Source organism: Molothrus ater, chromosome 12 (genome assembly GCF_012460135.2).
Source record: "Molothrus ater isolate BHLD 08-10-18 breed brown headed cowbird chromosome 12, BPBGC_Mater_1.1, whole genome shotgun sequence".
NCBI lineage: Eukaryota > Metazoa > Chordata > Aves > Passeriformes > Icteridae > Molothrus > Molothrus ater.
Genome location: NC_050489.2, coordinates 6,042,010 through 6,067,630, shown reverse-complemented (window position 1 = coordinate 6,067,630; position 25,621 = coordinate 6,042,010). Strand labels below are relative to the sequence as shown.

The 25,621-nt window shown below is 41.2% G+C and overlaps 1 protein-coding gene across 1 annotated transcript in view; it reads right to left on the bottom strand.

Annotated features, from left to right (window-relative positions):
* Positions 1-401: 401 nt before the first annotated feature.
* The window catches only part of TSHZ3 (teashirt zinc finger homeobox 3), a 63,977-nt gene continuing 38,757 nt past the window's right edge, over positions 402-25,621 (bottom strand). Inside the window, exon 2 of the mRNA XM_036390592.2 lies at positions 402-4,532. Within this exon, the coding sequence (XP_036246485.1) occupies positions 1,333-4,532 (3,200 nt within the window). The 3' untranslated portion in view covers positions 402-1,332. The remainder of the gene's footprint in view (positions 4,533-25,621) is intronic.

The window sequence follows — 25,621 nt, the reverse complement described above, 5'->3', positions numbered from 1 at the left end:
CTGCAGTATGGAATCTTGGGAGAATAATTAGGCAGAACAAAACAGAAAGTTACCAATTGAAATAAAAAGGCATTCTACAATAGGAAATAACAACCAAGAGCGCTTATAAATAAGTAAAAGAGGTTATATCACAGAATGCCTCATAACTTTTTAAGCAAAGTATTACAGTACAAACATTTTAAAGGCTTTATCAATGTTTAGGAAATACAGTACAAGTTTTTCAAATAGATTTAACCCTTTGAGCACTGAGTTTATTTTGAATTTTCTCTTTTTATTTTTTTTTATTTTTTTTTACTAATAAATACCTTTAAAAGTCATGTTGTGCAAAACAGTTAGAATGTATGCCAGGAATGCAGTCCGTGGCTTCTGTTTCTTCAGACAATTAAAAAAAAAAAAAAAAGAACAAAAACAAAAGCAAAAAAACTAAACAAATGATTGCAACACTAATAAATATGTATAATTTAAACATGAACCTCTCTTAATATAGATGTACTGTATAGCAAAACAAAGCAAAACATACTTTGCTTTAAGAATAATGTTTCTGAATACTTTATAAATGTTATCTGTGGTATCTTTTATCACATAATTTACAATGTTTGATTGTTAAAGGAAAAACCATTAGATCTAAAAAAAAAATGAAATATACACTATATATAGGTACAGTTTATACCTGGGTCTTATCAGGTACAAACCCCGCTGCTGCTAAAAATGCTGAAAAAAAAGAAAATGGCATTAACCACAATCACATTTTCCATAAGAGATTTTGAAATCTATACAATATATACATCTATGTTTCAATGTGAAAATTATATTTTTAAATTTCAAGGTGTGAGACACCTCTGCATAAATGGAGGTTCATATCAGTAATCAGAACTAAGCTAGTAGGGGTCTAAAAAAAAAGCATATCCTTACATTTTTACCAAATTAATGCAAAAGTGCTTCAAAGTACTCAGAGGGCTAAAGATTATAGGGTGAGAAATACCAGCACACTTAGGTCACATGAAAAAGTGCACCAGAATTAGTTATAAATGCTTAATTAAACTGTCTGTTAATGCATGCAGCTTGATGCATCAGAGGGATGCACAGCAACTAAATCCAATTTACACAAAGTTCCAAACACTTACCACTGCATTTTAACCTTCATATTTTACCAGTAACAACAGCTGATTATGCACCTCTATTTAAACACTGTACAGTTATACAAAACAGTTCAGCCCAGAGCGACTCTGGAGTTAAAATAAGAACATGTGCCAAGAACTAAACAGTAGCTTTAAGGCGTCTTTGACAGTTTTCCTCAAAGCAAATTACAGTTATTTTAATCAAAAGCAAATGCTACTGCTTCTCTAACTCCGAAACATACAGAAGATGATCCTCTGGTGACTTTCCATGTGTTTTACTAAGATGAAGTTTAACAGCATGCTTGCTTGCAAAAGTCCTGTTACAAAGTTTGCACTGATAAGAAGTTCCGATATCTTCCTCTGGAGAGGACGTCACCAGTTTTTCAGACGGTGACTTTGCTTGTGCTATCTGATTGTTAATCTGTTCACTGGACAGTTTGGACAAGTCTCTTAACCTGAAACCCAGATGCGATTCAAGATGACTGATATAAGTTGAAGGAGTTCTGATCTGTGAAGCACAGTCATTACAAAAGAACACTGGGTGCCCAGTGTCCAAATTTTTAAGGAACTTAGTTCCCCCCGTCCTTCGGAGCTGGTATTTCACATTGGCCAGCCAGTGGCTAATTGTGGTCATTGAGAGTCCCGTAAACCTGGAAATGTGCATTCTTTCTTGAGGGCTCAAGTCTGACATGATGTATTTCCCCTCTGAAGTCTGCCGTAAGCTGGCTGCAAACTGGGCCTGCAATATGAGCAAGTGCTGAGGGTTCCAGTTAGACTGACGTCCCTTCCTTTTCTGAGCTGGTGTACTCTCTTCTGGTTCCTCTATTGTGGTACCATCAATGTCAGATTTCTCAGATATGCTGGAAGGTGTGGAAGATTTTGATGTGTGACTTTCTGTCAGGTTCTTCAGCATATCAGATATATCTGACAAGGCATTCTCGCGTAGCGGCGAGTTTGACATGAATGACACGACTGCAGATGTCTTTGCTGTTGTCACTGTAGATGAAGAAGATGCAGAAGATGTCGATGTGGATGACAAAAGCGCTGAACCCAAAGAGCAGCTTTTGTCACTCTTGCCTTTCGTCAAATCTATGGGTTGGTCATTGTTGACATGATAAAAATAACGGTCTAAGTGGTCTGATTTTTTGGACTGTAGAGGTGGGGTGGCCACTGCAGCCTTTTCTGCCAAACTGTTGCTCATTTTAAAAAGCATGCTCATTGGATCCAGAGCGGGCAAAGATGGCTTTGCTGCCTTGCCAAGGTGAATGTTCATGACAGATTGTAGTGCACTTAATGGATTTACAAATGGCTGTTCGGGAGGGTGGTCAGTGATGATGGCTGTGCTGCTACTTAAAGAGCCTACAATGGATTTCACAGGCTCTTTCCCATTTTCCACAGGTTCTACAGTTGGGCTGTCTTTGCAACCATCTCTCTGAGGAACTGGGCTGTTCTGCTGGCTTTTAAAGCCACCATCACTGGGGGGCTCCATCTTAAGGGGTTCACTGACTTCACTGCTGCACGGCGAAGGCGTCGCACGCTTCAGTGGAGAGAGCTTTCCTTCGGGCTCCTTCATCTTCTCCTCCACTTTAGCCACCTTCTCAGTGACCTTCTTCACCAATTCTTCCATGGCATGAAAGTTTGTTTTTGGCACAGGTGAGGTCTGACTGCTGGGTGGAGACACTAAGGGCTGGTTTTTAGTTGGTGACACTAGTTCATTGTTTCCAAACATAGGTTTTAAGGGTGTACTCTTCCCAGATGAGCCCAACGACAACTTCATCATATTAGGCAGCTGGTAGGCAGCATGAATGCTGGGGTAGCCACCCCAGCTCGGTGTGCCATTCTGGGCTTTGTTTATAGCTGATGTAACCGTGTTCTCTAAAGACTTCAATATATCTAATCCCCCCTTAGGGCTCTCTTCTAGGTCATTTTCAGTCAAGTAATGGTATTTTGAGGAGATATCATACTTCTCCTCCTCTTCACTTGACTTCTCCTTGTCTTTTATTTTGTCATCAGCAATAACTCTTTCCTTATCTACTTCTTTTTTAATCTCAACATTTAATTTAGGGGAAACACTAGAAGGTGTGTTGGAAGGAGATGTAAAGGTGGTGGCAGCTAGTGGCACAGACTGGACCTTCTCATCCACTAAGGACGTTATTGTCGGTGTGGCTGGAGCTTCTATAATTGGTTTCCCTTTTTTCATGGCAGAGTTAGTGACTTTAATAAAATGTCCCGTCACCATCATGTGAGCTGTGAGCTCCTGCAGGGTGTCATGTGAACTTCCACACTCCATGCACTTCAGAATTTGAGATTTCCTTGCCTCAAAGTGCCAGGCGTAGCTGGCCCCGTTCTGGTGACCGTAGCGGTTATTTGGCGTAATGTAGGGATTGGAGTTCTTTTGAAGTGCATCGTTACTATCTGAGATTGTGGCTTTTGGTGTCCCAGCCGTGGAGTCTGGAGAACTTGGAAGTTCAAGCTCCAGTGATGCTTTCTTTCTAGTAGCTGGGATAATTTTTGCTGCTACAGGTGTAACAGGTTCCTTCAGAGGCACTTTTTGGTAGTGTTTTGTTTTGATCATATGAACACTCAAATCCTGAAGAGATTCAAATGAATGACCACAGTACATACACTTTAGCACTTTCTGGGCATCTTCTTTCCCTTCCATTTCAAGCAAGGAACGTTTGCGAGGTTTGGACCATCTTTTGGGGTTATTGTTATCTGTTTCGTGGTTGTCATCTCGATAATGTCCCGTTTCATTCATGTGCACTGTTAATTCTACTAAAGTATCGTAGGCAGCACTGCAGTCTTTACAGCGGAATTTACTGGCTCCAGTGAATATGGAGCCATAGAGCTTACTGCTCTGTCTGTACAGCTGGACTGTGCTAAAAAGGCTTGGTTCTGGCAGAATTCTGCTCTGAGAAACTTGCTGCAGTGTTTTGGCCATCGCAGTCTGGTGCCAGTCAAAGCTGCCACTTCCACAACTGCTGCTGCTGCTGCTGCTACTGCTGCTGCTACCGTTGTTTTTTTCTGAAATTGGCTGGTGAAGGTTCAGATTGAGATTGGACCAGTAGGAATTTGAGAGGAAGTTATTATACACGGCCTTCATTTGTTCCAAGCTATCAGACACCGTGGAGTCTTCCAGTGGTATGGAAACCTCCTTGCTCTCTTCCTCATTTTTAATGGAGCTGCTCTCAAAGTCTGCCATGCGGTCACTCGTCTCACTGATGTGGGACTCACTGTCCATTTCATGGCTAGAGAACTCAGCTGCTGGAGAGTTTTGGTAGCTTTGGCAGTTCTTACTGAAGTCTTTTTCTGGACATGCATATTTTGCTGAAGGCTCCCCATCAACTGCATTTTCATCAGGTTCCACATCTTCTTCCACCAGCGCGGCTGCTTTTAGTTCGTCTGAAACATAGGCTATTATGAAGAGAAGAAAATACAAGTTAGTTTCTGCTCATCATACTTTTGCCTTAGCCAAAGAAGTGTACTTATTTGTAAAATTAAACAGTTAAAATTTAGTGTTTCTTCAGAGCAAGAAAAAAAATCTGCTCTTCAAACATAATTTGCCACCTTATTCTTCTCAAGGGGCAACAGCTTGAAATTAAAACTAAATTTGAAATTAATGAAGCACATTCTGGAGGTGGCATTCATTTCTAAAGTAATAAATTACTTGTATCAACCTCAGAGACAGCAGTTCCTGTCTGTCAATTAATATGTCTTATGCTTCTCCTACCCCTAATGCATTTCTTAACAGACAGATTCACAATTTAAATTAAGCAAGCATTTTTTGCTCATTACAGTTTTGAGACTCAATCTTTAATAAATATAGAGCACAACAAACATCAAGAATTTCTACAAAGTAAAAAAATTGCCAGTTAAAATAAATTTCAAAAATCAGATTTTTTTAAAGTTATCATTATTAGTCATGTGACATTTTAGAAGAGATGGTTAAATGGAAGTGATATAACCTTTGGAAACAACTCATTCAAAGCAATTTGAGGATATTCTTTATGGGTGTAACAAATGCCCCATTCCCATTTAAACACAACTTCCTCAACAAGAAAGCCCATGCAGAATTATGTCAGGAGCTAGTTCAATGGAATTGGTATGCTGCACTCATTCTTGCTGTATAAATATATACAAGACCTTCCAGTGGACCTTACAAATGTCAAAGTGTTTGCTCTTTAGACTACTTTGTCAATATTTACTCAGCATAAGGTACACAGACACCCAACAGCGATCCTGGCTTTTTTTCCCCTCAGGTAATGCAACTGGTGATGTAAATCTAAGATTCTCCTCTTGATTAGGACAGTTGGCAACTGACAGTAAACAATTTTTTTTCCATGGTGCTTCTGTTTTACATATACTAAGTCTACCTAAGTTTTTCCTTTATGCAAGAAAATTATGGAAACATTAAAAAAAGGAATCATTAACTAACCAAAATTATCTATGTAATGCATTAATTTGCAGGAAAGTAAAAATAGAATATGACTCTCTTCAGTGGAATTTAAAATCTCTCACAAAGATAATTATAAACTGAAAAAATTCCCATTTTCAGTACACTCTGTGGTTAAAGACACCTGACATTTGACCTTCTCTGCAACACATCTGGAAAATGTAGGGTATTTGTATCTTGAACAACCTATAGCTTGTTTCTTCAGGCAACAGTGCAGAGCAGATAGCAGTTTACACCCCAAAAAGCCCTGCTTTAACCAACAGACTGAAAAATGTAGAACACTAAAGTAGGTATCACACACACAGTATTAAACCTTGCAAACTTCTTTCAGGGAAAATATGTTTAAACGTTATCAGAAAACCACAAGAGACAAAACAACTGTTAAAGTGACAATGAAATCAGACTTTTAGTTTCACATGGAGTATTTCTTCGTTCAGTTAGGTAACACAAAATATTCACTACTGTTCTTCCACATGGATGAATGGTAGCAAATCTTCCTCCAAGCATGTAAAGTTATAATGTGATCCTCAGAACACAAGTTAAACCTTTGAAAGCACAAACATATCACATAAAAGCAACACATAATAATGATCGATTATTTCAGTTCAGATAAATCCAATGCAGAAAATTCAAGCAGCAAGGGTCCGTTTTTTTTAAATTTGGGAGCACAGAGTTTGAAAGAATTATGTCATAAAATTTTATCATAAGATGCTGGTACAAAGATCAGACTTTGGAAGCAAGTATACCACTCTAATGAAATAGAGGTGTTCTGTTTTACTCTATCTTATGCTTTTTCAAGATATTTTGAAAAAAAAAAGTATTATTATTTTATGTATATCAAAGACTCAGCAGCAACTTGAAATAAGGTTCAGCTCTGTCTTGCAAATACTTGCAACAAAACCAATACATAGAATCGAAAAAGGTGGATTTTCAGAGCTTTAGCACAGGAGACCAAAGCAGTTCAAATTGCTCTCTAAAGCTGAAAAATTTTGGATAACTATTGATAATGTGCAGACAACTGATTGTTAACTGCTTCCCTCTCAACCACACCAAATCCTACTGAATAAGGAAGGATGGAAGGAAGGAATCATGGCATAAAACCTCTGCTTTGGAAGCAAATGCAATACCCCTTTCCTATTCCACCCTTGTGGAAACAGATCTTTTACAACTCCTGTTTCTTTGCCTCTGATTTGAAACTGCAGAATAATTTCCTTTTCACAAAGTAAAGAACACCCAAAGTTCTCCCCACACTAGCTGCCCCCACTGTCCCCTGCAGGCTGGGGTGAGTGTACCTGTCTGTGGTTTTCCCTGGCTGCTGAGCACCTGCCTGAGCGTGTGCCACCCATTCCCAGCACCACGTCACACTCCAAACCCAAGGGCTCCATCCCTGCCCACCATGGAATGCCCTCCTTGGAGCCACTGCTCACCAACACAACCAGGGGGCACAGAACCAACTCCCCAATTAGTGTGGCATTCTTTACATTTTTATTTCTCTTACTGCTGAACTCTTATGAATTTTGTTTGAACTGAAAGACTTGTCACATTCACAGCTTTTTTAGAGAGTGACTTTTACATTAGGGAAAACCTCCAGCATGCAGCTCATTTAAATGTAAATCTATTTACCTTTCATGCTTTCTTTGCCCTTTTCACCAACTATCAAGCATATTTGCGTGTTAACCAGGAGCTGCCTCCTCTATAGCTGTTCCCCTTCCTGAGCTCAAGTTGTGAAGCCAACTTGTGACATCAGTCTTTGATCCAGAAATGCAGGAAATGAGGCACAAACGACAGTGTGGAATTTAACCCAGCAATCTGCAACTTCGAAAAAGTGACAGCTCCAAGGGCTCCTTCTGCTCCTTCCCCTGCACAGAGGAGAGGAGGGATGGAACCTGGTCTAGTGAAGGGTCCCTGCCCCACCACACCTTGCTCAGGGCAAGAAATGGTCAGTATGAGCACAGAGGAAGGTAACAGCCTCACTGCACCAGGCCCACAGCAAAGAAATTTCTTACTTGGTGAAGTACCCACAGGAAAAGCAAAGAGACTGTGAAAGGAGAGAATAAAATCAGGAGGAGATGGTAAAAGGCTTTTCCACTGTGTTCACTGCCTGGAGGACAGAGTGTTTATAAGAAGCACTGTCACCAGCTCATCCTTACTTAGCCATTACTCTATTTTGTAAAAAAAAAACCCACAAAAAAACCAAAAAAGACTCGTAGTTTGATATTTTTCAAGCGTAGAATAAATGTTTGAACAGCAGGGCATCTGTAAAACTGTTCTTCAATGCCTTAACAGCAAAGTCTGAGGGGAAAAGAAACAACTTTAAAGGCAATTCTAGTGGCAGAAGTTAATAAAAGTGGAAATGAAAGAAATTAGGCAGTTCGGGGTTTTGTTTTTCCAGAGAAAAAGGACCAAAAAAAATCCCAGTTCTCAAAGCAGTGTTTAGTTTACATCTCACAGGGCACCATAACCCACAGGAAATTGCCTGCAAATTGAGCAGTGGTGTCACTGTGACACAGTATCTGACAAAAAGTGGAAAGCTGTTGCCTGGCATGGCACTCAAGTTTCTAGAGAAGAGGATATCAAAGGGGTTCAGAAACATCTTGCGGGTACAGCCATAGAGAGGTTGAGAAGAAACAGTTCCCTCATTAGTATTTGTTGTAATTATTAACTGAAGTGCTAGGTAACAATGAAATTAACACATTTGATACCAATATATAACAGTAAGCTGTGGTATAATGCAATTCATTTCCACACAAGAGAGAATTACCTTCATAACTGAGCTATGGATCATTTCTTTGCCAGTGGAAATAAATTGTGATCCATCACTGTCCAAAATGATCTACATATTGCATAGACAGTAATAAACTCATGTACCTGGCTCTGCACAGACACCAGGGATCTGCTGCACGAGAGCAGAGAGGCACCAGCAGCCTCTCCACAGAGGCTTCAGAAGCTCAGGAAGCCCCCATGGAGCCAGACCAGCTGTGCCAGCTGATCCCCTGGGCTCACCAGGGTGTGCCAGCTGATCTCCTGGGCTCACCAGGCTGTGCCAGCTGATCCCCTGGGCTCACCAGGGTGTGCCAGCTGATCCTCCGGGCTCACCAGGCTGTGCCAGCTGATCCCCTGGGCTCACCAGCAACACAGCTGCACCTCCAACCCCACTGCCAGAGGTGCTCTTCAGCAGAACCAGCAAAAACAGTGTGTGCTTGTCACAGAATTCACAGAATCACTGGGTGGGAAGAGACCTCAAGAGTCCAACCCAGCCCCAACAGCTCAACTAAACCCTGGCACCCAGTGCCACACCCAGGCTTTGTTAAACACATCCAGGGATGGGGACTCTACCACCTCGTGGGCAGAGCATTCCAGAACTTTATCACCTTCCTGTAAAAAACTTTTTCCTAATGTCCAACCTGTATTTCCCTGGTGCAGCTTGAGGCTGTGTGCTCTGGTTCTGTCAGCTCCTGGAGAAGGAGCCCAGCCCCACCTGAGCACAGGCACCTTTCAGGAGCTGCAGAGAGTGATGAGGGCACCCCTGAGCCTCCTTTTCTCCAGGCTTGTCATCCCCTCCATGGCAACACCCCCTCAGTGAGTGGCTGGACACACATCTCCTTGAGATTGTTTGGAAATACAAGACCACAGCACTAAAGGTGTATTTTACTGTTCTCCAAAATCCAATTATATGCACAATTTTTTCCCTCATTTCTTGAAAAATACAGCTGAAGCCATATATTTTGGCTTGGATGTATCCAAATATTTCATCCAAATATTTCATTTCAATACTTTTGAAATTTCTTGTTTTAATTATGTTTTTTCTTGCCAAAATTTTTTCTTTTGTTTTAATTAGCTCACTGGGGGTATATTTAAACTAGTATATATGCTGTTTTCTTGAAAAGGAACAAAACATTCCAATATTCTTCTCACATGAAAAACACTCAGCTACAAAAGTTTATCAAAACCATTCAGTTTCTTGGAAGTATTTTTGCTTTAACCAAATGGCTTTCTCTTAAAAAAAAATAGATCATCTTAGTTATGCATCATTCAAAATCATCAATTAATACTAAGAGTCATCTTCCAAAGCAGTTAATTTTGAGTTCATTGGGAAAAGAAACTTCTCAATCCTTAAAGAAACTGAGCCCGTCTACATTTCAGACTTGAAATCAAAAAAAAATAACAGCAGAATGGGATCAGGAGCAGAAATGCTCCTAATGCTTACAGGATCAATATGATATTCCCAGTAAAAAATAAAGAAGGGAAAAGGATCATAGTAGGTTATAAAGTGGAGCAGTGAGTAGGAAGTCCCTCTGCACCCTGACCCTCACTCCCCATTCCATGGCACTGCACAAGAGGTGGCTCCTGTCACTGCCCCTGCTGCTGGCAGTGCACAGCCTTTTCCTGAACACTTGTCCCATTCTGTTTTACATCAGACACCAGCCACCTGAGAAATGAACAGAATATTTTTTAAATATTCTGTTTAAGTAATCTTTGAAAAACCTTAGAGTTCCCAGTTTTGGTAGGACCATTTGGAGTTAAGAGGCAGCTGAGTCCCAACACCGGTGCAACGAAAGCCAACAGAGGAACAGCAGCATGGAGATGATCTGACTGTGCCAATGAACCTTATTCAAAAAATTAATGAGCAGAGGCAAGAGAAAACCAGCTCTGTGGATGAAGTCAATCAAAGACCTAATGCAAATGAAGGCATATAAAAGAGTTATATTAGTCTGTTAGAAAACTCCCACTCCACAGGCCTTCCACTCACAGCAAGAAAGGCAAACATTTCACCCACAACATGAGCTATTTCTATACTGAGACTAACTGTTAATTCCCATGTAACTGAAATTGTATTTGAGACTTCTCTCCTTGGCAGAGATGTTCACATTTTCCTCATTAGGCAGTCAGGATGGGAGGCAGGAGTGACTGCCCTGTTTACAAGAGTGGCAAATGACAACAGTCTCTAAACGGGCATGGCAATACTGATTACCCAGCACCTTGACAGGGACATTATTCCTGTTAGAAAGGTCAAAGGTTCTGTTTCATAGAGGCAAGACTGTCTATTATGGGAGAGAAATGTTATTTCCAAGTGAAGAGGTCAGCACTTCTCTCTCACGTCGGCTCAAGTCCCTGGTACCTCGCACCGGAGCGCGAGCCCACTGCAAGACGGATTATTCTGCCCACTGGCAAGGTCAAGAATATTAATTTTGAACGTGTTAATTTGATGTGATGTGCATGATTAATGCTTGTTTAGCTGGATTTTTTGTGTGTTGATAAATCTGCAGCCTTTTCATGCCATTGAGAGTCCCTGGGAAGTGGTGTGGAGGGATGTGACATAGGATGTCAATCGGATGGGTGGCTGTCATTAGGCACTAAAAACTTTGAAGTGTATTTTGTTTGTTCCTTCATGAAAATACTGCAGCTGTCTGCCACAGAGAGCTCAGAAATAGGCCAGAGGAAGCTAGCCAGCTGCTCTGATTCAGCATCCTGGATTGGTATTACATTTGGAAAGACTTCAGAGAGGCCAAATCAACTGTAAGTGCTAAGAGATGAGAATTACATGGACAAGGACACACAGTGAAGAGATGATAACAAGGAATTAGTTTATATGCCATTACAGTGTGGGCCACCTAAGCACAGAACAAAGCAATTTTACATCAGGCACCTTTTCCTCATCTCACTGTATTCCAAACTCCCCTGGGTTCTGTGCAGTTTAAAGGAAGTACAGGACTCAGGTCTCCCATTCACTTTAGACTTTACAGAGCCACAAGAAGAGTGTCACACAGACCACTCACAAATGAAGAGAGAAAACATTCAAAAACTGCTATGAATTCTGATAAGGGAGGCATTCTTTTTTTCTGAAAACAAACACTATTTAGATGTTTCTTAAATGACAAAGTGAAAACCTCACATTTATGCATTATCTCCTTCACTAAATATAGACCTGAAAAAACAGCATACCCTACTATAAAATGATGACTTAGAAACAACTTGGAACTATTGGACAGCATCATTTAACTGAGGTGTTTAATTATATGCACATTATAAAAAAAAGCTAAAAGCTTCAATGAGTGCTTTATTTTTCACATCAGCCCTGTGGAAGAAACATTCTCATCCACAGTTTACAGCTGAAAACCTGGAAAGAAGTTAAAAGTCAATTGTCTATAGTGCTAGACAAGAAGACAAGTGAAGGAGCCTGTTACTCCTGTAGGTTAATATATATAATTCTGCTATTTACACAAAACATGGGAAGATGGCTTAAGTTTGTTCTGTCCCTATGTTTCCTCACAGTGTGTTTATGTGAATACAATATATGTGTATAATTGAAAGTAATTGCCAGTTTTCAGCTGAAACAATAATTTCACCCAGTGAAATGCCCACAGGTGCAGGTGCTCAGCAGAGCCCAGAGCCTGTGGTTACAGCCAGGCTGCTGGGATCCAGTGGATGCTGAACCTGCAGGCTGCCAGCAAACTTCCTTTCACAGTGGGGAAAACAGGGAAGGTTTCTGAAGTATTGTCAGGACTCTCCTGTGAAGAGCTCTCTGCTCCCAGCACACAGCAGGACTCAGGTACACTGTGACACCCACTCTGTGCTGGAGATGGAACATGAGGAATGATGCTTCTCGCCTCCAAAACTGCACCCTGCCTTGGTTTCTCCCTGGGGCCTAAACTCCCTGAATTCAACGTGCTCAGCAGGGTTTTTCTAAAACCTGCTCAAATTACTCACCCTTGAAGCACAGCACCACTGTTTCCCGATGTGGAGAGGAGCCCTGATCCCAACACACTGCAGTGTGCTCTTCTGTGGGTAGGGCTGCACAAGGATTAGTGTGAAATCTGCCTTGCTTGAAGAGTTCACCTGCCACCTTCTACAAGAGGTTTTTGACAAGAAGTGATCCAAACATTAAAAAGCCTTGGTTGAGAACCAAGGTCCAAGTTACTCTTAATGAACAAAATCGTATTGATTTCTAGAGACTTCAGGTATCATTCTTGTACAGCCAAGGGTGAATGACATGCTTATGAGAAACTTCACAAGAGCAAGAGTTCAGAGCCTTTCTGGCCAGGAAGAAACAGAGTTTTAAGAGGTTTGACCTAAATTTGCAGTCATACACACACACAATACAGCTGGCTGCCTAAAGCACCACAGCTGGGGAACCATTGATGTTCCACTGTGTGTGCCCATAGATGGGTACCAGAAGCAAGGCAGGGCTGACAGTAATCCAGTGCAAAGGCTGAGAAAGGTTATGGACTGTCACAATGACAGAAGGACCTTCCTTGCTATGGTATTTTCTGGAATCCATCTCCTTTCCCCTTTGTACTCTGGGGGAGTAGAGATTTGAACAGCTCCTATGGGCATATGCCTGGAATTTGTGGCTGATTCTGCTGAAAAAGGAGGAAAAAAAACCCTCTTGGCCTCCCTGCCACCATAAAACCAGCCTTTCACAAGCAGCACTAGAGCCAGACCAAGGAGGCAAATGAGCAGCAGAGACTGGGAGCACCCAGTGGGAATTCTCAACTGCTCCTCAGTTTGATTCTGTCCAGGGTCTTGTGATCCCATTTTATCAACATTCCTGTAGTACCCTCCTCTTCCTCCCCTCCACCTACCCTGGGAAAAGCTGCTCTCCCTCCAACTGCACCAAAGTTACAAATGAACACCATTCCAAGGAGCATGAAGTTCCTCACTGTCCATGGAGCAGTCAAGGGTCAGCTACCCAGCCACAAAGGGGAAACACCACCAGGGATTGGGGAACCAGCACAGGATGGTGAAGTATCAGCTCACAAGCAGCCCCAGAGTTTCAAAAATTTCACATAAACATCATCAATTCAATGACCAAGCACATTACTAACAGGAAAAACCCCCACCTATATTTGCTGTATAAATAATTCAACATGAATAAATGTAATCCACTCTTAAGTTAGACAAAAGTGGCTTTTCCCTGGTTTCCAAGGCAGTTGCTTGGTGTGAAGTACTACAGACTTGCCTGAGTCCCACTCCATGCAAGCACACATGACAGTGGGAGTCAGTGAAACAGCAGTTCAGCAGCAGAGAAAAAAGCCTCATGTTACACTTGACCCTAATTGTTCTTTGGACTCTGCAGAATTTTTCTAAGCACAGAATTACTGTTTCCTTAAATGGACAAAAATATTTACCAGAACATTCAAAGAAAAAACAAATGTTTGTTTTGGGGGTTGTTTTCTTTTTTTTGTTAAGTCACTGTCAACATCCTGGCAAGATGAAGCCAAATTCTCTGTATGAATTGGTACCAAAATACAGAGTGACACAATCTCTGCTTGATACCAGACATTTGGGTGGCATCTTTTAATCACTGAAAAGCACACAGGGCATTCCACAAACTAATACAAGATTCACAGCCAACTCTGGGATAAGCAGCCATGAGCATAGAAGTTCTCAATATGGCTCTAATAGCTCGTAATTATTATAATCCTTCACTGAGCAAACAGATGTTGTAAGGGAACTTCAGTTTCTTCAAATGCAGTAATCAAACCATTCTGCTTCTGCCCTGCCTCTTCTCAGCAAATGCTTTGTATAGTGGAGTGGAAATAGCAAATGTAGTGACAAAATGACCATTTAATTGTCACAGAAATCTGTTTCTGAACAAAACTGATGTTGTCATTTCTCTTTATGCACATTTCTCAGTCTTCTGCTATGGTTCAGAGGTTTTTTTTACACCAAGAAAAAATCTTGCACCTTACTTTCTGTAATCTTCCCACATATCTGGCTGCTCCTAATTTGTCCACATCTTACAAGTTTTACAGTAACTAGAATCTGGGGCTGTATTTGTGTTTAGCTGTACTAATCATACACACACATCTCTGGAGCTGCCACCTTCGCTGCGAAATTTTTAAAAATCAAGTTTTCACCTAAAACGCTTCAGTACATTACAGTGAGTCATTCTACTTGGTGATTTATTTGTAAATAATCATGCCTACTTAAGACATTCAGAATGTACCAAAAGACCTTCATCCTGATCCTTCATTTTGTTGCAAACTTGCATCTCCCATTGAAGGCCTTTCTACAGTAGCTTCAATAGCTATTTTGGCTGCAGTGCCTCCTTACAATAAACTCTATACATCTGTATGAATGGTATAGTAGAAATCCAAATGATTTCAATCACAATTTCAGCTATTGTGAACTCGTGCTTATAATGAAGTTCCTCTATTAAGAAAGGAGCTCAGTGTGGGCCAACAAAGCTTTGTGTTCTTTCACAGTTGCTATTCAGCCCTCATTTAAGAAAAACAACTATTGACTGCAATATGAATCTTAGGACTTGAAGCAAGCAGAGATTCTCAGGATTACCTCTACAAGATGGCCCCTGCTTTTTTTTTTTTTTTTTTGTATGTGGAGCAAAAAGAAGCACTGAATATTCATTTCACTCATTTGCTAACTATACTAATGTACACTGGTGTAAATGAGTCTCTATCTACCAGTACCTATTGAACAGAAGGGTGTTTGAATAGGTGGGGTTTGCTATAATGCCACACTAAGATAATGTGCTAGAAACAAATGGTTCACTGATTCCTGAATAGAAAATTTGCTGGAAAACCCTGAGAACTAGGAGACGAGGGGGAGGGGATTAAAATGTCGCTTCAGAGCCACCAACCAAACTCCTGTCATTTTTAAAAGATGTTCCCGTGGCACAGTATGAATAGTTTATAGCCATGATTGTGAACATTCAATGTCATATAAGAAAAGACACTTGTCAAGAGCCTTTCCCTTACCAGCACCCTCATCATGACCTGTGTTAATGAAGTTAATTGAATTTAAGATCAATAATGGTTAATTATTGCAATTTGACATTCTGAGATAAATGGCTTTAAGACAGAGAAATGTGTGTGTATGTGAATTCTCTCCAAAGAAGGTGAACACATTACAGCCTAAGAGGGATCACACAGTCCTTCCATTGATCCTGGTACAATCTGATCGACCTAATCCTCTGATGAATGTGGGCTTTTCACAGCTACAAGTAAATGTTCTACAAGACTACTCTAACCCTTGTCACTGACCAAATCTATATGAGCTGTACACTAGAAATCTATTGAGATAGATTAAAGAACTGCTGTAGAAACAAGAGATGCTTCAATAAAGATGAAGGTTTATTATATTGACTATTAATGTTACATGCAGTATGTAATTATGAATGCTTATGGATCATAAGAGTTTAATTTTGGTCAGTCAGATGTAAATGATCATAACTGAAAAATAGTATTAAAATTAAAAAGTAACAGATTAAAAAAATCCAAGAAGCATGTTGAATTTGATGACTTAAGAGTGAATGCTCAGTAAGAGAGAGATTTTAAAATCATCCTTGAAATGTGCATGAAAATGCTCACAGACAGGTATTTATTTCACTCATCAACCTACTTCATTTAGGGTTTTTTAAGTTTACTTTCACAATAGTTCCTCAACAGGAAGACGTTTTTCAAACGTGTTAGTAATGATATTCTTACATGCATACTGAACAAGTTAAATGACCACTTACAAGATTTATAATGACAAAGTAAATGTCAAGGAAAAAGTATTACTGATTGCAGAGCACTGACAATAAAAAGCAGCTGAAGAGTTCTGTCAAAATGTAAGATTATGCAAAAACACTATTGAGAACACTGCTAATCATCTGCTCTTGTCAATTACTTGAAGGGTATCTGACAGCATATTTACATTAAACACATTTCAGTAGTGAAATCCTTAATGCTGTATCAGAATATTTTCATTATTATTAGAAATCCTTTAAAAGTCCTTTTGCAGCAGAGCATTGTAACAGCAATGATGTAATATCTCTCTCTGTATCAGGTAGGGGTTTCTATTTCATGCTAATACAGCTACATAACATTTGAAATAATATAACCAAAGACTGAATATACATGTAAGATGGCAATCCCCGTGTTCCTGTATTCAGTGCAGGTATTTTCAAGTAACAGCTTTGCAGGAGTCTCAAACTAAAGGCAAACTGATGATCTGTCTTTGTCTGGCCATTCTTTTAGCCTTTTATTACTCCTGTGACTGCACTTTGTCATGGCAAAGGACATTATCAAGCCGACATTTTTTTCTAAATCTCTGATTGTGACTTGCAATTCAACTGCTTTAGGAGGAGACACATTAGCTACCAATGCCTTCACCTGCTGGAGAAACTTATTTTAGTTATGTCTGTCTTATACTTCATGGAACCCTTCCTCCAAAATAGAGAAACAAATGAAATGTAATGAAAATGAAATGTTGATCCTTTCCATGCTTCAGCAGGCGTTACTAAAAAAGCACACATAACCCTGTTTGATGTGGAAAACAGTAAGCATGCATAAAAATGGACAGAGAGGATGCATGAGCTGCCTTTCAGGAGGAATTCATCTGGGCTTAGAGAAAAAGAAGAAAATAAGCCCCGATCATGACTTGCAGGATCAATTTATGGTTTTTCCACCACCTTCACCACTTTTGCTGCAGATGCATACCTAAACTCAGTTTGTAAAAAGGAGAGCAGAGCCCTGATCTTCCCAATGCTTCTGAAGAACTAGAGATTTTCAGACAAAAACACCACTAAGCAGCACCAAGCTGGCAGACAGCTCAGGGTCTGGGTGAGGTTCTGTCCTGATTCAGGTAAGGAGCACCACTCGTCACTCCCTCTTCAGTCAAGGACAAGGGTGAGCTCTGCACTAACCCAGCACACATAGGTGAGATCACTCAGTGTGTCAGGAGTGTCACACACACCCGTGCACACACCTGCAGCAGTGCTGGAAAGCTGGGAAGGCGCCAGCCAGGCCTCCCAGACCTGAGAGCATGGTAGAGCCAGCTCTTTGGCCCTGCCCTGCTCCTGCCAGCTTGGCAAACCCAGCAGCACCAGGCCCTGTGCCACACCTGAACCCTGTCCGAGCCGCCAGCAGAGATTCCCACCTGCCTTGCAAACTGCCAGCATGCCTGGCCAGCTGCACTCAGGCACCGGGAAATGGTTTTTCCCTGTGTTCCTAGGGTCCAGCCCCTCTCTGCTCTGTCAATGTCCACGGAAAGCCTTCCCCTCATGTTCAATCCAGCACCTCCAGGTTCTGAGGAAGGAGCCTCCAGAGCAGTGCTCCAATGGGACAGCCACAGCTCGGCTGAATCAAGAGAGTCTCTGTAAAATGATATCTTTTTCATGCAAAATACATCACTTTCTCCAAGAGATGTGAGGATGTTTTTCTCCCCAAGTGAACAAGAAAAATCCTGATTCCCAAGACAAGAGCTAACTCTCCGTGCCACGCTGCAGCCGCAATTGGGTTTTATTGTTGACCTGAAAGCAGTGATTTCATTGGAAATGCTGACACAAACATGACTATTGCTGCTGATGATACGCATCTCACATACGCTGAATCGAAGGGATGTGGGAGGATGCTTTAATTGTTAAATTGAGTGAAAAGGACATAGAAGTAAAAGTACCAGAGAGTCATTTTGCATGTGGGATTCCTATTGACCTTACTGGGAATTTTCTGTGGAAACCAAAGGGAGCTATGTCTCAGGGGAATTAATCTGTTCCCTAACATGGGCACAGAAAAAAAAAAAAAAAGAGGACTATCCATGTCAATACTTCAAATTTGCAGTCACAAGAGACTGAATGTCTCGGGGAAACAGAAAGGAGATACAGAGCCTTTCACTTCTAGGTCACTGGCTGAAATCCTGCTTATTTCAGCAGTGACCAAAACTCATTACCATCCAAGCTTGCTGCTCAGTGACCAATAGCATGTGAAAGGAGCTTGTGGCCTCAGAGGCAGGTGCCCACTGTCGGCAGCCTCAGCAAAAAGACCAAGGATTTGGATGAACATTAAATATGAATTCCAGCTCCACCCCAGATATCACTTCCCATCCCAGGTGTTCCTGTCCTCCGAGCTGCTCTTGGCATGCTTGGACTAACCATGGACCGGGCTCATCACCTTGCCCTGCCTGACCAGCTGTGGAGGGGAGCTGTGCTGCCACCACGGGCTCTGCTCTGCAGCCCGGGGTCCCCGCTCATCTCCTCCCTTCTGCTCCCTGGCAAGGCCTGTGCTGTGCCAGCACGGGCAAAGATGTGTTAGTGCTGGTGCCTCCACAGCTGTCAGTACCCCAGGGTGTCTTTCATCCAGGATGTTCCCTGACTAGGGCACTCAAACTAACCTCTGGAGAGCAAGCAGCTCTCAGAGCCAGATCTGCCTCTGTATGTCAGGAGAGCCTCAGCATAAAAGGGATGACTTCATGTATCTTTGATACAAAAAGAGAATCTGTACTCCACAAATAAAAACAGTCTGCAGCCTTTAAGAAGATTTACAGCTGCCACATAAGAGCCCTGGGGTCTTCTCTGTCATTAGTTGCAAGAACAATTTAGACTATGACACCACAGGCTGAACTGACCCAAACCCCCATTTTCTCCCCAAAATGAAGAAGTTTCAAAAAAAAAAAAATCAAAACCTTAATATGTATAATTAAATTAATCATCATAAATTACTTTTAGCACAGAGAGTTAGATTTATAATATCATTTTCAAATCTCTATGTGAGGTTTAAATATTTTATAGCATATGTGAGTTAGAGGGAAATGTGTCTAATGGCTTAAATATCACTGTACAGCAGTAGACTTTGACAAAAACTGTAGCACAACTGTTTCTAAGGTAGTTTGTAAAAATTATTTATTTCCATACCAGTTAATTATGATGGGAGTCTTTGTTGAATGCACAAGCATTAAAAAAGTGCTGATATTTTATGCATCTTTAACTGTAACGTGCTTCCCTGCAGCGCATTGGTAACTCCTTGACATTTAACATTCACTCACAGCAACTATAATAAGGGGTTTGATTGCTTCTTTTGCAGATGCAGTAATTTAATAACTGTGATCAGTTGCATAAATTTACTATACAACCATCTTAAGTTAGCCACATTAAAATTAAGCAAAATTGTAATCTGTTGACAGATTATTGCTCCTGAACAATTCTACTAAAAGCATTTCAGATTAGCTTGTGCCACAAGCATTTTTGTTTTATAAGCTTGTAAAAAATACTGCTGCTCTTTTTTGCTTCCAATCTTACTATTAGACAATTACATGAAATTTTATGATTTCTGTTAAATCACCTGAACTGGGATGATTTAGTTATTTATACCGCATTATGTTTTGAATGCTGCTATTTGAAAAATATTCGTTTGTCAGTTCCTTCACCCTCTCACCCAGTAATTCTCACTGTATAACTTTGCATCAGATACTTCTGAATGAAGGAAATGTGCAAGAAAGAAGCTTTTATGAACACAATAGCAGCACTGCTTTCACCTTTCCCTAATCAAATAAAAAATAATGCCTTTTTCTTTGCTCTGGAGGATTCCCATTTCCCTTTCATTTCTATAAGGCAATAGCATTTCCTGGAAAATACAGGATTATTCATGTAATGCTTACATAGAACCTTTCTCCACAGTCATCGCTATGAAACAGCCACTTTCATGGGGGCTAAGGAGATCCTGGGGTCCATTCCAAGCCCTAACCATGACGTGCCATGATGAACACAGCACCATGGCCTGCTGGCTACCTTTTTAAAGCAATGTGGAACTGAGCAGGAAAGCCGTGAATGCATATTTCTGATACTTCTCAGGAAATATCTTTGACCATCTGCTTAGACTTGCCAAATACGCTTCCGAGTTTCCAATTTTATCAGCGCTTAAAAATACGATCTCTGCAAAAACCATGATGATCCAGTGACATATCTGTATATGAAGGCAAGGAAATCCAGGAGAACACTATCCAAACCCCAGAGTTAGGTGGGCAGGGGCTGTGTTTGAGCTCCCTGTGTGCACCCCCAGGAGCTCTCTGGGGCAGTTACCTGGGCAGGGGCTGTGTTTGAGCTCCCTGTGTGCATCCCCAGGAGCCTGCTGAGGCAGTTACCTGGGCAGGGGCTGTGTTTGAGCTCCCTGTGTGCATCCCCAGGAGCCTGCTGAGGAAGAAGCAAAGGGCTGCTGTCTCTTTGATGCCCAGAGGTGCGGGGTGAGCCGTTCCTTCCCCCATAAGCGCCCTGTCACTTGTGCTGAGCGCTGGGCGCTGGCCGGTGTCGGGTGCCTGCCATGGCCCAGCCTCCCGCAGAGAGGGGCCCACTGCTGCCTGACAAATCCGATGGGACTGCGCTCCCAAACTCCCTGCCAAGAGGCCTCACAGTCAAGTGTCCGTCTTCTGGGAGTCAGGCTGAAGTGATGGCTCTGACACGGCGCTCACGCCGTTTAATGACACATTTAATGCAGAGTGATTGGGGAGCGGGAGGTTCGTGGAACTTAAAAGACAGACATAGGCACTTGCCACCTGGCCTTATTTTTATCCTTATATTTCCAAAACAAGCATTATCATTAAGCATCAAATAGGCATTTCTCTTGCAACTAGTACCTACTAATCTTTTATAATCAATTACCTAGTGCAATTATGTTTGTTTGCTTCTAATTATAACTAATTATGCTTCTAAATATTTTCTTTAGATTACGAAGAGAATAAAAATAGGGGCAGAGGAAAGTGAGACTAGATTATGATTATTAAAAGGGAAACATTTAATTAATTACTTAAATGCAATAATCAGCAAACACCCATTTAAACTTTCCAGACAGAACACTTCACAAAAATACTTCCCACTTCACCCTCGACATATGTTGAACATAAAAGTTTAGAATAAGTTATGAAACTTTTGGAATACCTCCTGTCTCTCTTCACTTTATAGAGCAAAAAGGCTTCTAGTTTATCAACATTCTCTGGACAGCAATCACATTTTTAGGTATCTCTCACTACCTGCATGAACAAAGTACTAGACAAGATTATTAATAAAAAATGAAGGTTCCTTTTTCTTGTCCAGAGCAACCTCAATAAACTGCTTTGTGCATTGTTACAGAAAGTGCTCGACATTTTTTTTAATCTAGTATTCATGGCATTTAGGTAAAATTTTGCAATATAAAATGCTTCACACCAATAAACCAGTCTCAAAAATACCCTCAACCCTAGAAGATTCACTGAGAATTCAATTCCCCCGTGGATATTGCCCAGATCATTCTCCACACTACAGGATCACAACAACATTGCTTATGGATCTTCATCTCACATGTTCTGATGGTAAAAAGATGCAGAACTTCATCCACAGAGAATATAAAAGCAGCTTTTTGCACAATCAAAAGAAGATGCCAATTCTCTATTAGAAAGAAACAATTAAAACCAGATAATGACTACGAACAGCTCTGACCTGCTGAGAGCCTGAAGGCATTGCTTCACTCAGGACTCCACTTCTGACTGCAGGTCAGCCCTACGCAAACAAAGCCTTAACAGAAATGTTACGGAGGAAATAATAGCCATTTCCAATGATAATACACAATTTTAGCACCTACGCTTGGCTGATTTAGGTGGTCGGCTAACATGTCAAACAGCCTGCCTTAGTTAGGTGAGCCTTTAATGGGTAACTGGCAGACTCTGGCAGCCTTATTTCTGTTTTAGATTTGGTTTGTCATTGGATATCCATTACCTGCCATTCATCTTTGATCTCTTTGGACAGGCCTGATCAAAAGATGTCATTTGACCTACTCCACTTGGCAGAAACTTGTATGACTCTCATAAAGGGGGCACCCCAGCTATAAATAAAATGACATTATTATTTTTCTGTCCTATCATGTAGAAGAGACAATTATGATAATGCAGTGTCTGTCACTTGGAGCCCAGCAAATTGCTAGCTCTCACGCAACTGTTTAGCTTTCTTATTTGTTTTTTGTCTGTTTTCCTCCATTTCAAGTTGAAAATAAAGCAGAATTGAAATCACTAATGCTCTGCCTCACACTCTGACAGTCTCAGGGTTTCCTTTTATGGGACTGATGTGCAGATGTGACCATCAGACTGTTTGTCAGTGGTGGGTGGTGGTTAAGTGCTGTGTTGGCAGCACATCCCAACAATGGAATCAGGTTTATACTTCATTTCCACCTCTGCACACGAGCGCCCGTCTGAATGCAGTGCTGGTAGACATTACACCAAACAGATACAATCGGAGAGAGTTTATTGTATCTTTAATAAAGCAACAATAGAGGAAATGTATGAGCCCTCTCTCAGCTGCCAGGGGGCTTAGGCGTGGGGAGGGGTTCTGGGAAGGATGACAACAAGCCAACTGTCAGGATATTGGTAGTCTTGGGGTATTTTTCTGAGTGGCACATAGTCCCCACTCCTGTGCCCTCCCACCTCTAGCAGAGCACACTGTGAAAAATGCCAATCACTTGTGTTTAAAATTTTAAAAGTTTAATAGTAATAAAATGGTTCTAAAAATAGCAATATAATTAGAGTAATAATAATTTGGACAATTTGGATTAGGACAATATGAGATGATAGAAACAAAGAGTTATGGACATCTTGGTACCTTTTTCTGGGCAAAATTTTAGGTGTCCTGTGGCTGCTATCTCACTGCAAGTCCTTTCTTTAAAAAAAAGTATCTTACATAGCATAGTTTCTATTTTAACATTATGTTATAAGCTCAAACTATATTTAACACACTACTTAAGAGAATTAATACGGCATAACTTTCTAACATAACACATATAATATTCATTTTAATATTTGCTAAAAGCCAATCATAAAATACTCATTTTTCACAACGCTGTGCCCATGTCCGCACGTGCAGGGAGCAGAGCATGTCCAGACTCCTGTCTGCTCCCTCTGTGCCCACGTGCATCTGCCAGCCTGGGCACTCAGGAGCTCTGTGGCACTGGCCTGAGCCTCTTCACAGCCTCTTGGCTGGAGCTGCCCTTCCCACACACTGCCTTCCCCAGCTGATGCTCGGGATGCTCTCTCTGTGTTCTCCAGGCAGAGGTTCCCAGCAATGCTGCTCAAAGCACTGGCACTCAGCTGCCCAGCAGCCCCTCACAGGGGTCAGCACCCAGCCCTGCTCAGCCCCCACAACACAACACATCAACACCCTCACAGCAGCACACGAACAGTCACAAATCAGCCATCCTGTTCCTACAGTGAAACTCTGGACAGTTAGCCCACCATTAACTACAGGCCTTCACTATGGGCAAACTGCAAAAACACACGTGCTTTCAATCTCCTTGGGTAGGACTGTCCCCAAAAATTCTGCAATACAAAAATCTATGTACCTTCATTTTTTTTATTTCTTCTCCTTGCTCTTATACAGGCTTGATGTGCTGCTGCCAGTAAACAGATCTCTGACAGAGATGCTGAGAGAAAACTAAAACTGTTAAGGGCTTGTAAATACCAAATAGTTACTTCTCATTAATTATTTGTAATTAATTATTCATGATTAATTTGTGCCAGAACAGGAATGTTTTATTCTGAATTAATTTGATTCATTTCAAAATTGCTACTTTAAATTGCTACTCTACCATAACGTGATATAATCTCTCTCTGTAGACAAGCCCTAAAATATTAAAAAAGCATTTAAAACAAAGGAAAAGCATCACGTTCTCTCACAGAAACACACGGTGCCTGCTGTCCTTGCAAAGTACTTTGTCTGCTCATCCAAAAGCAACCTGGACAAAATGGAGCCTCTCCAGCGGCCTAGAAAATTTTTGCAACAGGGAAAATGGGGAAAATGTTTCAGATCAAACTTGGAAGTGGCTGGGAACAGTTCCCTGATGACAGATCCCACCGATGCTACCCAGAGAGCAACTGAGAACAACGAGGTTCTCCTCAGCCAAGGCTACACTGAGAAGCTCAAGGGATCCTGGGCATCAGTAAGAAGCAGCAACAAAGGAATACTAGAAACAAAAACAAACAACAGGAATTGCAAGGCATTTTTTAAAGATGGAAAACACCTAGATCTTTTTCTCATGAACTTAAGGATACTAAAAAGAAAGCAGATGGCAGGACTTAATAAAATTCAAGTACATTTGGCAAGGCAGCCTTTTACTGTTGCAATAGTGCATGTTATCCTTCTAATGCATCACAGAAGGATGCCTGCAACACAGCACAATTCTTTCGAGTAGACTTCTTTATTACAAAGTTTAGCTCCTTAATAACACATATTGAAAAGAGGAAAGATACACAGACCAATAACTTCTCCAGTTTGAGTTTGTACAGTCCAGAAATCCTCAGCAGAGATATGAGCCAAAATAGGCACTAGGCCAGTACTACTCCCGAGTGACCTGGACCATCCTCCCTATTCCTGCTTTTCAAACCAACCAAGGATGCACACTGCTCTTATACAATGAAACTTCTAGGACATTAACTCCACAACTCAGCTAGAATCACTAAACATACAAAAACAAGAGTCCTTAGTTTTTATTAAATTACCTCTTTAAGAGTGCAGTCAGAAAGCACATACAGTATCTTATTTTTAGGATCTCATCAATAAGGGGGGCCCTTGACAGAGACAGACAATTGCCCCACAAGTCCCATCAGTTCCTTGTGAGCAGGCATTCCAGTCCAAACACTCACAGGATTTTAATTTATTTTAACTCAGGGCAGAGTTTTCTGATCACCTTTGAAGGTAGGTAGACAAGAGATCCTAAAGGGAAGAGCTGGTCTCAGTGAATGGCGACTTCTCTTCTTGGCACAGGATCGTGTACTAAGGTTTAAATATAAAAGGGCATGGCTGAAATGGAAAGTACCACTTGGGAAAGGAGTTCAACAGTTACATCAGAGGAAGTGAAGGAGCCCAACGATGGCTCATCCCAGACACAAACTGCTGAAGTTAATTGAAAAGCACCCTCCAAAGGAACTTTCTCCCTCAGCCAGTTCTGCAGAGCTGAACCAAAGGCAGCTGCTGCACACAGATGTGATCTTGGAAAAGGCTGGACAAACTGCCCAGTTGAACTCCATAGTTTACTGCTCAGCCTTCTCAAAGGCAAAGAGAGCATTTCTGCACATCCAGCCACACATTCATCTGCATTTCTCCAGCTGAGATTTATTTCTAAGCAGTTACAGCTACATTGCAGTGCCAACCTTGTTTCAGTATAAGAACGCCCTATTTTGATTTAACACTGCAAGTTGCACCACACTACTATGAAAATGACCAGATTTAAATTAATTTAAAAGCATAGCTTTAGTTAAACCAACACAGATTTGTTTGCAGGCACCAACCCCTGCCTCATCACCAGAGATATTGCCCACC